Below are 14,435 nucleotides of genomic sequence, written 5' to 3'. Positions count from 1 at the left end.
ACTAATCATGCAAAAGAATGTTGAAACAAACCTTTTGACTAAGTAACAACAATAGAATAGAGACAAGAGGTCAGGTGAAAAGGGGAGAAATAATTAAGAGACATAATTATAATTAAAGCCAAAGGTTTGTTAATAAGTACAAATTAAACGACCAAATGAAAACAAAAAGATAACCGGCGGCAACATTTTGCTAGTGGAAGACAGGTTGAAACTGTTTTCAACAACATAGAAAGTGAAACCATAATTATTATTTTTTTATTTTTTAAATTATATAAATTAATAAAATAACAATCATCGGAGTTATAAAATAAGATTATTAGGGTAATTAATATAATATAATATAATATGATGAGGCCTAAAATAAATAAATAAATAAATATACTCATAAAACAATATTCTAAATCTTTTTGTAGAATCATTTTAAATAATTAAAACGAGATTAAATTGAAGTGAATTGGAGAGCGTTGGAATCAAATTAACAAACAATCATACTCAAATAGCGAACTAGTAATGAAAATAAAATACGTGTGATTTATCCTGGTTTATCCAAATCTGAGTTACGTTTAGTAAAGTCAATATTACCTCACTTCTTTCGTTATAATGAATGTATTTATTATGATTTCAATATCACTCATATTGATATCATAATATACTTTCACAAACGTGATGTAATAGCTCGTATTTGGTTAGATGAGACCTATTATAAGCTACACGTCGCGTTTGTGAGATAAATTTAGTAAAAAAGATTTGTCAGTGAAGTATTACTCTTTCAATATTATCTTACCTCTCTCGTCAATATTTTTATTTATTTTTTAATTATATAAATTAAATAAAATACCAATGATGGCAGCGAGATCCCCTTGTACGTCGCCCCTTATAGTCAAACTCTTTATTGTTGAAGTGGTCGTTAATTCCAACCAGTAGCATTATAAAGAAATTAATTAATATATGTTTCCATATGTCTAACAATTACATCATCGTGGGAGAAAAAAGAGTATCATAATACGAAATTATATTTGCATTTATCTTTTTATTTTTTAATCAGATAAATGAAATATTTTAAAATAAAAATATATTTAATAATTAGCATTCAATGTTAAATGAGAATTAGGTTTGATATATGATGCGTCGATCATATCATATATACAATTAGCATTTTATATTAAATGAGAATCAGGTTCAATTAATAGAGTACGTTTACAAGTAAAAAAAAAAAAAAAAAGATGACATTGAGTAAATAAACCAATGTATGATATCATACATCACCTATTTAAGTCTTATGAATCATTGTTGTCAAATCGCGTATCGTATTGTGTATCAAAATCCTAATTTTTTGAATCATATATCACGTATCGTATTGTAGAATACGTCTTTTTAAAAAAAATTAAAAAAAAAATTAAAATTTTCTAAAAATTAATATCATCCCCAAGATTAATTAAATAATTTTGTGGTATTATTGGCTTTAAATTATGGTATTACATAATCAAAATTAATTACAAAATTAAGAATTTATATTATTTTTTCTCAACCATTCATATCATTTCCAAGATCAATGTCAATATTTATATCTCCACTTATATTATTATTATCATGCAAAATGGGTAAATTTGGATAGGTTTTAGTGAATCGGGTTGGGTGACCTGGTTCCAACTCGAAAATTTTTTTGGGCCTTGGCCCAAATTAATAAACTCGTATCGATTTATATCGACATTTTTAAGGATACAAACGGATACGTATCGTATCGTAGGATACATATCAACGTATCGAAAGGTTTAAGATACACTCTCTGATACGTATCGTTGGTGACCTATATCAAATCGTATCATAGGATACTAACAACCATGTTATGAATCACTTCTTTGACTTATTCAAACACCAAAATAAACTCATTAGAAGTTTCACATCAAGAGTGATCGATTGTACTTACTCAAATCCATGGTTATCAAATCGTGTACCGTATCGTGTATCGAAAACCTAATATTTTGAATCGTGTATCGCGTATCGTATCGTAAGATACATCTTTTTCAAAAAAATTAATAAAATAATCAAAATTTTCTAAAAATTAATACAATCCCCAAGATTAATTAAAGAATTTTGTGGTATTATTGACTTTAAATTACGGTATTACATAATCAAAATTAATCACAAAATTCCAAGATCAATGTCAATATCTATATCTCCACTTATATTATTATTATCATGTAAAATAGGCAATACATATTCCTCTTCATTTTCTCCATGTAAAATAGGTAAATTTGGATAGGTTTTAGTGAATCGGGTTGGGTGACCCGGTTTCGACCCGATTTTTTTTTTGGACATTTGGCCCAAATTAATAAAGTCGTATTGATTTATATCGATATTTTTAAGGATACGAACGGATACGTATCGTATCGTAGGATACATATCAACGTATCGAATGGTTTAGGATACACTCTCTGATAGGTATCGTTGGCGACCTATATCGAATCGTATCGTATGATACGTATCGGATATCGTAGGATACTAACAACCATGCTCCAATCTAATTTAAGTCAAAATATTTGTTGAAGTGTAAAATAGAAAATATGATTATTCTCATTGTCAAATAGGAAATAAGATTATTCTCATTAAAGACTATCTTCTATATTAGGTTAGGATCAAAACTATCAAGAATTAGATCAGTTATAATAGGAATGTAACAATTTATTTCCTAGATTTGTTTTTTATTTTTTACTATAAATTCATTGTATATTTCATTGTGAAATATATAATAAAAACAAAGTATTTCTTCACGATATTAATCCAAATTTGGTGGGCAATAATGCCTGAAATAAGAAATTGGATAAAGATTGAGCAAACAATTAAGTGAATTGAAACTGAAATTGTTAACAGAAACATTAGCTTTGGCCTATAAATTAGGGTTCCCTAATTGGATTACAACCTAATAGCTTTGATTTATCAAAGCCTATTGCAAAGATGAGAAGATTGTTCATATTTGTTGCTTTCACCATTGGAGTGGTGTTGCTTGTTTCTCTTCCTAAGGGTTAGTTTATTAATAATTCCCCTCTTACGTCTCTTTCTTTTTTCTTTTTATATTTTGGTAAACCTCGACGATACGATGAATTTTATTTAAAATGGAGATTTTTTTTTTTTTTTTGATTTTACACTAATTTTTTAGATCATATGCGAAAATTGTTTCAGAAACATTTCTTGAATCCATTGTTTTCTAAAATTAAAAAAAAAAATTATTTAAATAATTAACATTAACACACATCGAGATAATCCTTTTAGTCTAATTTGAGCGGTTATAGAGTAAAATGTTAAATGATTTATCGAAATTTTTTAACTGATAAAATTACAATAATTGCAGGAAAATGTTATTTAATGACTTGAGAATCATGCTTTTTTTTTTTTTAAGGATTATATTTAATTAATTTTGATCTTTAATAATTAATTTTTTTTTTTTAACTTGTTTTTTCAGGCAGTGGTTCATATAATTTATATAATGATCCTTCTAAGCATGATTCTTCTAAACCCAGATCCATCATACTTCGCAAACTTGTGAATTCTGGTAATTATTAATTATTATGCAAATAAAATTATATTTATTTTTTAAAAATTCTTATTCATTTAATATATATATATATATTTTTTTTTTTTTTTCTTCAAATTAATGAGCTTTGTTTGATGTGTTCTTTCTTTCTCTTCTACATCTATTGATTTATTTCCTGAAGTTATTCACTCGAGCATCGATGATCTGAAAGTCCATCTAGGGCAAGTGTTCGGATCTATTATGACACAGTAAATTGTAAAATGATTTTTCAAAATTGATTTACTAATAAATTAAATTTCTAATAGCAAGAACGTGAATGAATGACTTGAGGGTCATATTTTGTTTTAGATTATATTTGATGAATTTATCTTAATTTGTTATTAATTATATTTTTTTTCCCTTTTTGTTGTAATTATTATTTTTTTTTTCTAAATTATTACAGGTCCAGGAAATGGCCAAATGTCACCGAAATTATACACCGAAGCTAATAAGGAAAACACTTCTCATCCAAAATACGTTTTACATCGCAAAACTTCTGGTACTAATTAATGTAATTAAAGTTGATAATGAATTAACTACATTATATGTAATCCCCTTCTTATATTAGAGTCGGTGAACTTATCTAGCTTAAAAATATTTATATAAAGAGTTTATATAAAGTTATAAGCACTTTTTTTTTTTTTTTAACGATTGTACTTAAAAAATAAGAAATAATCTATTATTTAGCTTATTTGAAGTGTTAAAATTTCAAAAATATCTCCATCCCATTTATAATTTTTTTTTTTTTTTATCATTTTATGTATATTAAACTAGAAACCCGAAACCCTAAACTCTAAACCTTACGATCCTTGCAGAAACATATGCAATTATCAGATGTTCGAGAGATGTCATCACGATCGTACAAGGAGAATTACCAAGGCAACCTAGTGGGATACCAACTTACACAGTGGAAATAACCAACACATGTCCCTCAAATTGTGTTGTTTCTCATGTTCATCTCAATTGTGGAGGATTCACATCTACAAACCTCATTAACCCTAAAATTTTTAGGCGTATTCCCAACTCTGATCTATGTCTAATCAACAACGGCAAATTGCTTCAATCCGGCAAACTTCTTACGTTTCGTTACTCCACCACTTTTAAGTTCTCATTTTCAGTTGCCTCAGTTCGGTGTAGATAATTATATGGTTGAATATGAAATATTATATATATATGCAATAGAATAAGGGAAGTGATTTTTAACTCCCATCAAATTGATCTATATCCCTTATTTTTAATTTTTTTTTTTGACAATTTTGACCTTAATAAAAATGACATAATAATTTCTAAATACACTCGTACTCTATTTTATATTTATATTTTTACTTTAATTCTTAATCATAATCCCTAACTCTGAATTCTCTAAATCATTGAAACATCTTTATTTTATTTTTCTTTGTTTGATTAAAACATGATCCACTACTAATTTCTATTATAGTCTACTCACTTGTATTTTATAATGACAAAATTATCCCTTTTGGGTTATTCTATGATATATATTGAGCCATTAACACAAAAATATTAATAATATTATTGTTTTTTTTTTGTTTTGTTTTTTTGTTAATAAGATAAAAATCAGTTAGATCTTGAGCTTATAAAGGTTGACAGTTGGCAATCATGGGCCTATGACAAATAATATTAAAGTAGGCCGATGTTCTCATACGCTATATGGGCTTCCCAAACCGAGAAAGCCCATATTCTCATCGGCTATAGGAGCTCTCCAAAAGGACCAATGATAATATCGAACATTAAATGGGCGTCATATGATTGGATGGGGGGGAATGTTATGAACCCACCTTGCATAGAAACATTAGATTTCAAGCTATAAGAGTCAATATATGGAGCACATCACTTGATAGACTAGTTCCCCTCATGACATTTAACATCCTAACAAATTTTTTTTTTTTTTGGGTATCCGAGGATGTCCAGGTTAGCTTATGCGTACCTCAATAGTTCTCTGAATCCCTGAAGTTAACGATCAGGTAAGTTTTCAATGGCTACCCCTTATTAGTAGTCGTGGAGATTCGAATTCAGGATCTTTTGAATAATACACCTAAGAGTCTCAAGTGAACTACCAAACTATCCAAATGTCGTTATCTTAACGAAAATTCGCAAACAAATGAACCCAATAATTTTGTATTGCCAAATGTTTAATCAAACAATTGTATTATTGCTTATGCTCTATATATCCATCTTAAATCTTTCTACGCAATGTAAAAATATAACCAAAAATTTATAAAAACCAAAAAAAAAAAGTGTCAAAGCTACACTTATCCTCTCAACTTGCCAAGCTCAACATCTTTAACCTGAGATTCAATACCAGAACTTTGCTTTAACAATTGCATATTCTCTTCAGAAACAATGTTTTTGACATGGGAAATGGCCTTGGAATCAATAACTTTCTTCTTCTCAACCTCCACTGCCCAACTATACACCACCATGCCAACAACAGCCACACTCATTCCCAGTATATTTTTCAGTGTGAGCTCTGAATCAAAGAGTAGCCACCCCAGCATCAGGACACAGACAGTTTTCATGTGGCCTAAAACCTGGAAAGACACCGCTGAGAAGCGGCCGATGCAGAGGTACTGGCTTACATTGCAGAAGACTGCTAGGGAGCATGAGAGCAGGATGAAGAACTGCAGATTTTTGAGGCCAAAAGTTAGCAGCAGTCAAGTGATCACAAATGGGCTCAAAGAGGCTCAAGTTATTACTTACAAGTGCACCATAAGATAAGTTGTAGTTGAATAAAAATTTGTCATTGAGACTGTAGTCTATGAAAGGGCCAGCCAGAACCAGGGAGATTGCTTGTATTGGAGCTGTCTTGCTGAGCAGTTCAAAAGAGCCTATTGAGTACTTCTTCTGTAGTGAACCAATTGACTGTTCATGGAAAGTAAATTGACAAACAGAAGTTAGAGATTGCATAATCATAATGAAATCTGAACTTCTTTGGACTAATATTGGTGACTCACAGTTCCAAACCGGAGTTTCCTCCGAATCCTACAATCTTTGAGAAGTAGGAAACAACGGCCTTTACTTTCTTACAATTTTTGAAAAATAGGAAACAATAATCTTTAGTCATGTAAGTGACTCGTTTTACAAACCCAAGTTCAAAATTCGTACCCTAGCTGAAACCATACAATCTTGGGAAAGTAGGAAACAATGGTTTGATAATGTGGCTCCCATTAGGGGATTCAAGCCCCAAATCCTATGAGAACAAACTATAGATCTAACCATTCGGCTAATCTCTCGTAGATAGGTAAACTAAAACTTATTGTAAACTCAGAAATGGGTTATAGAATATGCAAATAGTTATTCACTATGCAGTGTTATCTTATAATATTTTGATATTCTCCGAGTTATAGGATGAAGGCAGAAAAGGAATACGCAGAGTACTTACAATCTGCTGTAAGGATGTGGACAAGACAGCCACACAGGCACAGATGAATCCCTTGGCATTAACCTTAACATCAGTCACTGTGCACACACCAACACCAACAACCACCACCACCACAGCCATCTTCACTTCTTTTGAATAATGTTTGCTGTGAAGAATCCACTCCATCACACAAACCACAGGAATCATGCTCAGCTTCGAAATCTACATCACAGTCATAATTCTGATGATCAAGATCGATTTTAAGACCATTGTCGACATCGAAAAAGTTTTAAGTCAGACAAACACATCATGTAAACATACTATCTGCTCAAGATCTTTTTATGTATGTAATCAGATAACAAAAATCTTAAGTGAAATAATGTATCATATTATTTGTATGTTTGTCTAATAAAATCATATCACATATATATTAATTTATTCATACATCTACTTAAAAGATCATTTTTTTCGTGTGGGATTTGATACGAATAGAGGATAAGGCTCATTATTAGCTAGTAAAAGTACCTGATAAAATCCAACAGAGTTGAGCATGAGGCTGAAGTTCATCCCAGTGATTGACATGTTAGCAACAATTGAGAACCAAAGAAGCTCCCAAAAGGGAACATGCTTTGATGCAGAATAACCAGCAGCATTTGACACCAAACCCACCAATGCAGTCACAGTGAAATGGAACCCAGTTAAAGTTGTGGCTGCAGAACAGAACAGAAACCACTTTTTTTAGTTCTACATTCATTTTCAATTCAGGATTTTCGATAAAGGCTCTGACTACAACACACAACCGTTTCATGTTATGTTTTACAAGTTTTATGTTACTGTATCTATACAACTAAACAATAATAAAATTAAGTGGTATCTATGAGGCTAGATTCCATAATTGCCCAGAATGTCTTATTCTTTTAACTTTTTCTAACCTGCCCAGAATGTCTTATTTTTTAACCTTTTGTTTTATTTGGTAATTGGGCTAAATGTTAATTATGTAACAAGAAACTAGCAAACAATAAATAAAGACAAGAATCCTTTGAAATTTCCAAGAAAGCATGAAACAGAACTATATCCATATCAAGCTTCTGCAATGAGAAGCTCTAACATGCATTCTAATGACATTAAATTTCCGGAATAACATAATTCTTAACATGTATCCTTAAAACATGCGTTAACAAGACAGAATGTAACATATCGCACAAAAAAAGAGAATGAAATTAGACTAACCAAATCCAAAACCAAAGCCACTAGGAGACATGAGCTGTTTGTTGGTCATGATAAGTCCCACAGAGCTGACAATGTTCATCCCCCAAGCCCCAACATCCGATACCGACGACTTTTTACTATTCTCCACCTCCATTTTCGTTATCTTTCGTTGCGAAAACTCAATTTTCCTGTAGTGAAAGAAGAAGAAAAATAAAGAAGGATGGTGTCAACTGTCAAGAGCTAGTGATTAGAGCCAGAACCTTAATTTATACACACATTACAAAGAAAATTGTCCAAGCAAGCCAGCGGCCAGCCTGCAAACAAACAAGGAACAGATTATTATTGGTAGCAACAACCCTGACAATAACAGAAGAGATTAAACAAATGAAGAAATGAAAAATAAATTATTTGTTTGATTGTCCCTTAATGAGGAGATTAATATTAAAAAAAGGGTTATCATATTCTTTTCTTGCTGGCTTTGTGAGCAATGTGCATGTTACCCATATGCCATTGCCATTTGCCATGCAAATCATTATCATTATGGAGGTTGTTTGATTTGAAGGTCTGATCACCATTAATCACCTTTTCTGAGCCTTCAATTAAGTTATTTGTTTACTCTTTCACTCTTCCTTGTTCACTTTTTTCTCCTGTTGACTTGCTTAAAAACTTCTTGAGCACTTCATGGTGAACTTTCCCACCTCTGATTTTGACCTAAATTTTTTAATCTTATTGGTTAGCTAGCTAGCTCTTGCCCCATTTGCCTAATCTTCTTTTTTTTCCTTTTTCTCCTTTTTCTCCTTTGATTACACTCAAATTCAATAAAAATAATCTGATAAATCCGAAAACCCATCTTGGCAAGTGAAGTCAATAAGCTGATTGCTAAATCTTTACAAACTGGAAAGAACACAGATCAAGAAAAGATCTTAATATATAAACTTGCTAGTTTCTGTTAAACTCCCTTATATATATTCATGGGTTTTCCAATTCCTTAACATAATTTCCCTATAATTAGTACAAGTAGGTAAAGAACTAAGGATTAAAATAGACATTTGCTGCGAAAATTTGTTAATTTTTAAATTATTTATTATTATTATTATTGTGGTGAACCATTGACCACAGAGAAAACAACAATTTCTTTGGTGAATAGTCAAGTAGATGGTTCTTAGTATTAAAAATATTCAATAGATTACATGGAAAAACTAGCGGGGAGATTAATTTGTCTGCAGGGAGATTCATGTACCAAAAAAGTTATTCATCCGTGGGTAACTCAAATGATTAAAACGAATTAGGAATAATATGAATAGGTACATGGTCTTACATTCGAGAGCATCCGTAATTTAAGTAAGAGTCCGTAATAGTAAGTTGCTACACTAATCTCTCTTGATTATTATTCAAAGTACACATAAACTGACCGGATACCTTGGTTTAAAAAACCAAAAAATTGCCTTTTTATTTTTTTATTTTTATCATATTAGTTATAGATGCAAAAGTGTAATATTCATTCAACATTATAGAACTGACAGTAATCATTGGATCTACTCAATGATCACAGAGTCAACCCCCATGGAGATAATCTTCTTTATAATTTTAAACTTTTTCCTATTCTTAAATTCAAACAATTTTTACTCAGAAAAGTTTGGTACATAACATAAATTTATTTATCAGAAAACAATATAAATAAATATTATACCACAAGAACCATATGAGCAGACATTCACATTATGTGGGAGTGGGACCGTATTCCCAACATAATAGGGCTGGCCACCCACCTTCCAAATGTAATATTAGGAGTTTAGGACCCACCTGCAAATTTTTAAACCATGGAGATCTACAGAATAGTTAACCACTTCTGTTACTTACATTTTAACCCTTTTTGTAGATATCATATAAATAAATTATTTCCAAACAATAAACATAAGGTGATTTTTTCAAGAAAATGAAACAATACTAGGTAACATCAAGCATAAAGTGTTCACAGCTGTAATTACTACAACTAAGACACATTCAATCCCCCCACAAATAAATCAATCACTCCATGAAAAAAAGGGATTGTTTGTGCTGGAACTATAAAATCGGTTTGACATATGTAGCAGTCAGACTGCTGCTGCAACAAACTGAGTAGACAAAAGCACAAGGTTTGTTTGTCATCACAGTCTTCTGCTTACTGAAGTAAAAATTCATCTAACACACTGAAATATGCCTATAGCGTTTTGCCAAAATCCAACATACACGAGCATGCGTGCCAGGGTGAGACTGGGTCCAGTCGGTTACAGGAAAGCATCCTTCTCCAACAGCTTTAGTACCTCGTGCTGGTTGTTGAGCTTGGCGACATCAATGGGAGTCTTGCCATCCATGTTTTGAAGGGTTCTGCAGTAAGTACAAAGAAAGATTAATAATAAATAATCCGTAAACAGGTAACCAATGGGGTAAATAGATAGGAAGTTGCTGGCTTACACAGCAGCGCCGTTCTCCAGCAGAAGGGCTACACATTCCTTCCTGCCATAACCAGCTGCATAGTGAAGTGCAGTATTCTTATTTTTGTCCAAAGCATCTACATTTGCTCCAGCCTCAAGAAGGATCTGAGCACACTTCACCTGTAAAACAGTTCAAGGACATCTACTTATCTTCGTATCATAAAGAAATCTGCTAAATTTTCAAATTGAAACTAAACTAATATCAAACTGTGGCAAATGGCATGTGATTGTACAAGAAAGCAGACTTTAGGCTTTCACCGATATAAGCCAGAGAAACTACTCTGAAATTTCAAGGTCAATATTTCTCCGGTTGCAACTAAGTTATTAAAATGAAGATATTGCAGAGAAAATTTTAAGGCTATTAAATCATACATATTACTATAGCACCGACCATCCTTGACAGATGAAATTCTTCTAGAAAGCAGTTCTAAGACTTACTCAAGAGTAAATAAGAAAAGCAAATCTGTAAGCTAATATATATTTCGACTCCCTTCACTCCAAAACTCTAGCAAAAGAGAACAAAGACAGAAATACAGAGAAAAGAAAGGTTCAGATTATTGTACCTCACCGTATCCACAGGCAAAATGCAATGCTGTCCTTCCTTCGGAATCTTCTTCGTCCTTGTCAGCACCAGAGGCTAGTGCAGCTTTCAAACCCTAATTGAGAAACAGAAGAAGACATTCAATCCTAGCCTATCTGCTAAATTTAAACATGCGAAATAGATGCAGTCAAACTTGAACAGATGCAACAGAAAGACAAAACACAAGATATAAAATTTCTATTAATTAAAATAGGGACATCAACAAATCAACTTCTATTTTGGTCATTGAGTAGGCAGCACACTATAACACTAGTACGTTATGAAGGTTGCGGGCCCAAAGGTAACTTCTGGAGAAAAAAGAGGAAGATGTTAAGAATGCCACATGTTTTCAGGTTTCTGAATCCTTTATTGTAATGAGATAACCTGATTAACTTTTTAACTATATGCTAAACAACTCCACATCTTGGAAATTTAACCATGGGTTGAGATAAAATAATTTAGAAGAATGCAATATATAAAAATGAACTCGATAAACACATTTTTGTCCTCTTTGAATTTTCATACTCTCGGAATAATGAAAATTCTTTGCATTTCTTAGAAGTACAAGAATGCATCTTGTAGGCCACTTTCTAATAATAATAATAATAATAATAATTTCACAGATATTACATCGACATCTGAGCACAAGTACAAATATTATGATATAAATAGTATATTTATTAATTCGCCTTAGTGTTGAGAATGAGGACTTCCGTGCATTTGACATGATTCCAGAATGTTGGCAAGTCACTTCTATAGTTAATTGGAAATGAACAAAATAACAATTCAGAAATACTCGATTAGAACATAAACAGGTCATATATGCTTGGAACAGAAAACACTTCATCAAAGAAAACCAGACGAAAATAAAGGTAGTGACATACCTCAACATCACCAACACTAGCAGTATGATGAACAATAGACTCATCCTCATTTCCCACTTCTTCTGCTTCGTCTTGCCCGGCATTGTCAGCAGAAGTAGCCGGATCTCCAGCAACTGCAAGACCCATTGCTTCCCCCAACTTCTGCAGTACATCTTTATCATTCCAGTACCTAGACAGGCATAAGTCTCCTATACTTGGTTAGATGTATCAGAACAACTGAATGTACAAACTTATCCCAAACCTTTAAGTAAAAAATAGAAGAACAAGCAGCTTATAATTTACATAAATTAACATCTTAATTACTCACTTCATCATGGCAGCTGGTCCACCACTCTCTATCTCTTCTAAAATAGGCTTCAAAGATGGATCATCCTTTATTCGTGCCATTCGTTCCTCAAGCTGGTCTTTTTGTGATGGGTTTGATAAACTCTCCAACATAGTAGACATGGATGGGTCCTGAAAAAATCAAACATAGTTATATCAACAAGATGTAAATTTAATTTATATATGTTCCATATGATTGATATGATGGTAATATTAACAAGAAGAATAAAGATAGGCTAAAATGGGGCAAAACACCAAATATACCTGCATCAATGCATTACCAAGGCGCTCAGCCATAGTCATGAATTGTGGATTCTGCATAACCTGTTGCATGGTGGAGTAATACTGCTGTGTATCAAACTGTGGGATACCCTCATCAGGCGCTGCACCTTGAAAAGTTTTCTGAAGTTGCTCTGCCATCTGATTGAATGCAGGGTCTTTTGATATCTGTTCAGCTAGTTCCTTAATGCTAGGGTCCTAAATGTAACATAGCATTGACATATATTGTAAGTCACAAAACAAGAGAAGCTGAATTTAAATAACAAACATGACTATTAAAGACAATTGAAAAGTAATATGTTTATTTCAAAGATCATGCTATAATATTCACCCAATAATATTGTTGAGAAATGGATTTACAAGTGTAATTTTATTAATCATCATAATAAAACCAAATCAAACTCAGCACAAAATTGCCAGAAACATACATTAAGGAGACCACTCATGGCAGAGAAATCAAAAGGATTGGGCGGCAATCCAGGTCCAGGCGCAGAAGGTGCAGCTCCTCTTCCTTGTGATTCTCTGATTGAACCAGAAGATGTTTCTGATGTTGGTGTTGAACCTCCTGCCTTCTCATCTACAATTGGAAATATAACATTATCATTAAATGCCAGATACTTATTTATATTTCCTTCAAGTAGCCAAAAAAATCCATCTTGTAGTTCGGAAACAAGAACTACTCTCAGACCAACAACCCAACAACCTTCTAATAATCAACAATCCAAATTCCCAAGTATTCACTATTCAGTCAATCCAAAAAGAAACAAACAACAAAACATTTCTTATTAATGCCCAGAAATCCCTCTACCGAAATTCTGTGCTTTTGGGAATCAAAACTACTCTCAAACCCAACAGCCTTCTACTAATCAAGAATCCAAACTATCATGTAACTACTGAATCAATCCAAAAGAGAGAGAATACAATCAACAAAAATTTTCTCATTAACACTCAAAAATCTCTTGACCTAAATTGTGAATTTTTGGAAACCAAGAACTACTGTCAAACCCAACCATCTCCTACTAATCAAGATATTAGATTCTAATGTATCCACTATTCAATCAATAAAAAAACAAAACAAAGACAAAATACCCACAAATCTTAAACTTCAATTAAGCATTTTTATATTAAAGAACTACAATTAAACACAATATCCTTCCAATCAATCAATCAATCAAACAAACAAAAACAAAAAGAAAGAAAAACCCTAAACAAGAAAAGACCCAAGAATAATCCAGAATTAAAAAAAAACAAAAAAACCCAATTGAAGTAACAAGAATTACTACCAGCAGGAGCGTCCTTGGTGGGATTAGAAGCCATGAGATTGAGTAGAACAAGAGCTGAAATTAAACCCACAAAAATCTCTCAAATTATTAACAGGATTTCATTTCAATCAAAAAAATAAATCAAGGGATAGAGTAAAGAGAACTCGTTGATCCGATGAGTGAACTTACCCGAGAGAGATTGAGATGGGAAAAACCTAAAGTTTTAATTTTCTAATTATTTAATTATTTATTTTTTCAGTAATTGAGCACCACCGAAATTGTATTTATATATAAAGCTCATACATACACAAAACAAAATACTTGCAACTCTGTGGGCCATCTCAATCTTCTTTCTTCTATCTATTACTTTTGTCCTTCATTCGTTCATTTTACCCCCTTCAGCTTTTTATTTTTACTTTTTTACGCCCCTCGGCCTGGGCCGTCTGGTCCGGCCCATCTAGCCCATTCACTCC

General features: G+C 32.1%; 2 protein-coding genes across 2 annotated transcripts; both read right to left on the bottom strand.

Annotated features, from left to right (window-relative positions):
• Positions 1 to 5,755: 5,755 nt before the first annotated feature.
• On the bottom strand, positions 5,756 to 8,332 carry LOC116145689 (UDP-rhamnose/UDP-galactose transporter 1-like). The gene is made up of 5 exons (XM_031431145.1): positions 8,181 to 8,332; positions 7,476 to 7,660; positions 6,972 to 7,172; positions 6,290 to 6,451; positions 5,756 to 6,210 (listed from the first exon to the last, which is right to left on the bottom strand). The coding sequence occupies exons 1-5, from the start codon at positions 8,311 to 8,313 to the stop codon at positions 5,842 to 5,844; spliced, it is 1,050 nt and encodes a 349-aa protein (XP_031287005.1). The 5' UTR covers positions 8,314 to 8,332; the 3' UTR covers positions 5,756 to 5,841.
• Positions 8,333 to 10,043: 1,711 nt separating this feature from the next.
• On the bottom strand, positions 10,044 to 14,281 carry LOC116145673 (ankyrin repeat domain-containing protein 2B-like). Its single transcript, XM_031431123.1, has 9 exons — positions 14,152 to 14,281; positions 13,984 to 14,037; positions 13,129 to 13,277; positions 12,686 to 12,898; positions 12,405 to 12,553; positions 12,098 to 12,266; positions 11,197 to 11,289; positions 10,614 to 10,753; positions 10,044 to 10,526 (listed from the first exon to the last, which is right to left on the bottom strand). Exons 2-9 carry the CDS (start codon positions 14,015 to 14,017, stop codon positions 10,427 to 10,429), a joined length of 1,047 nt encoding a protein of 348 aa, XP_031286983.1. The 5' UTR covers positions 14,018 to 14,037; positions 14,152 to 14,281; the 3' UTR covers positions 10,044 to 10,426.
• Positions 14,282 to 14,435: the final 154 nt, after the last annotated feature.

This window comes from Pistacia vera, unplaced genomic scaffold (assembly GCF_008641045.1).
Source record: "Pistacia vera cultivar Batoury unplaced genomic scaffold, PisVer_v2 Contig464, whole genome shotgun sequence".
Taxonomy (NCBI): domain Eukaryota; kingdom Viridiplantae; phylum Streptophyta; class Magnoliopsida; order Sapindales; family Anacardiaceae; genus Pistacia; species Pistacia vera.
The sequence above is the reverse complement of the archived record's forward strand: the minus strand, read 5'-3'. Positions and strand labels throughout refer to the sequence as shown.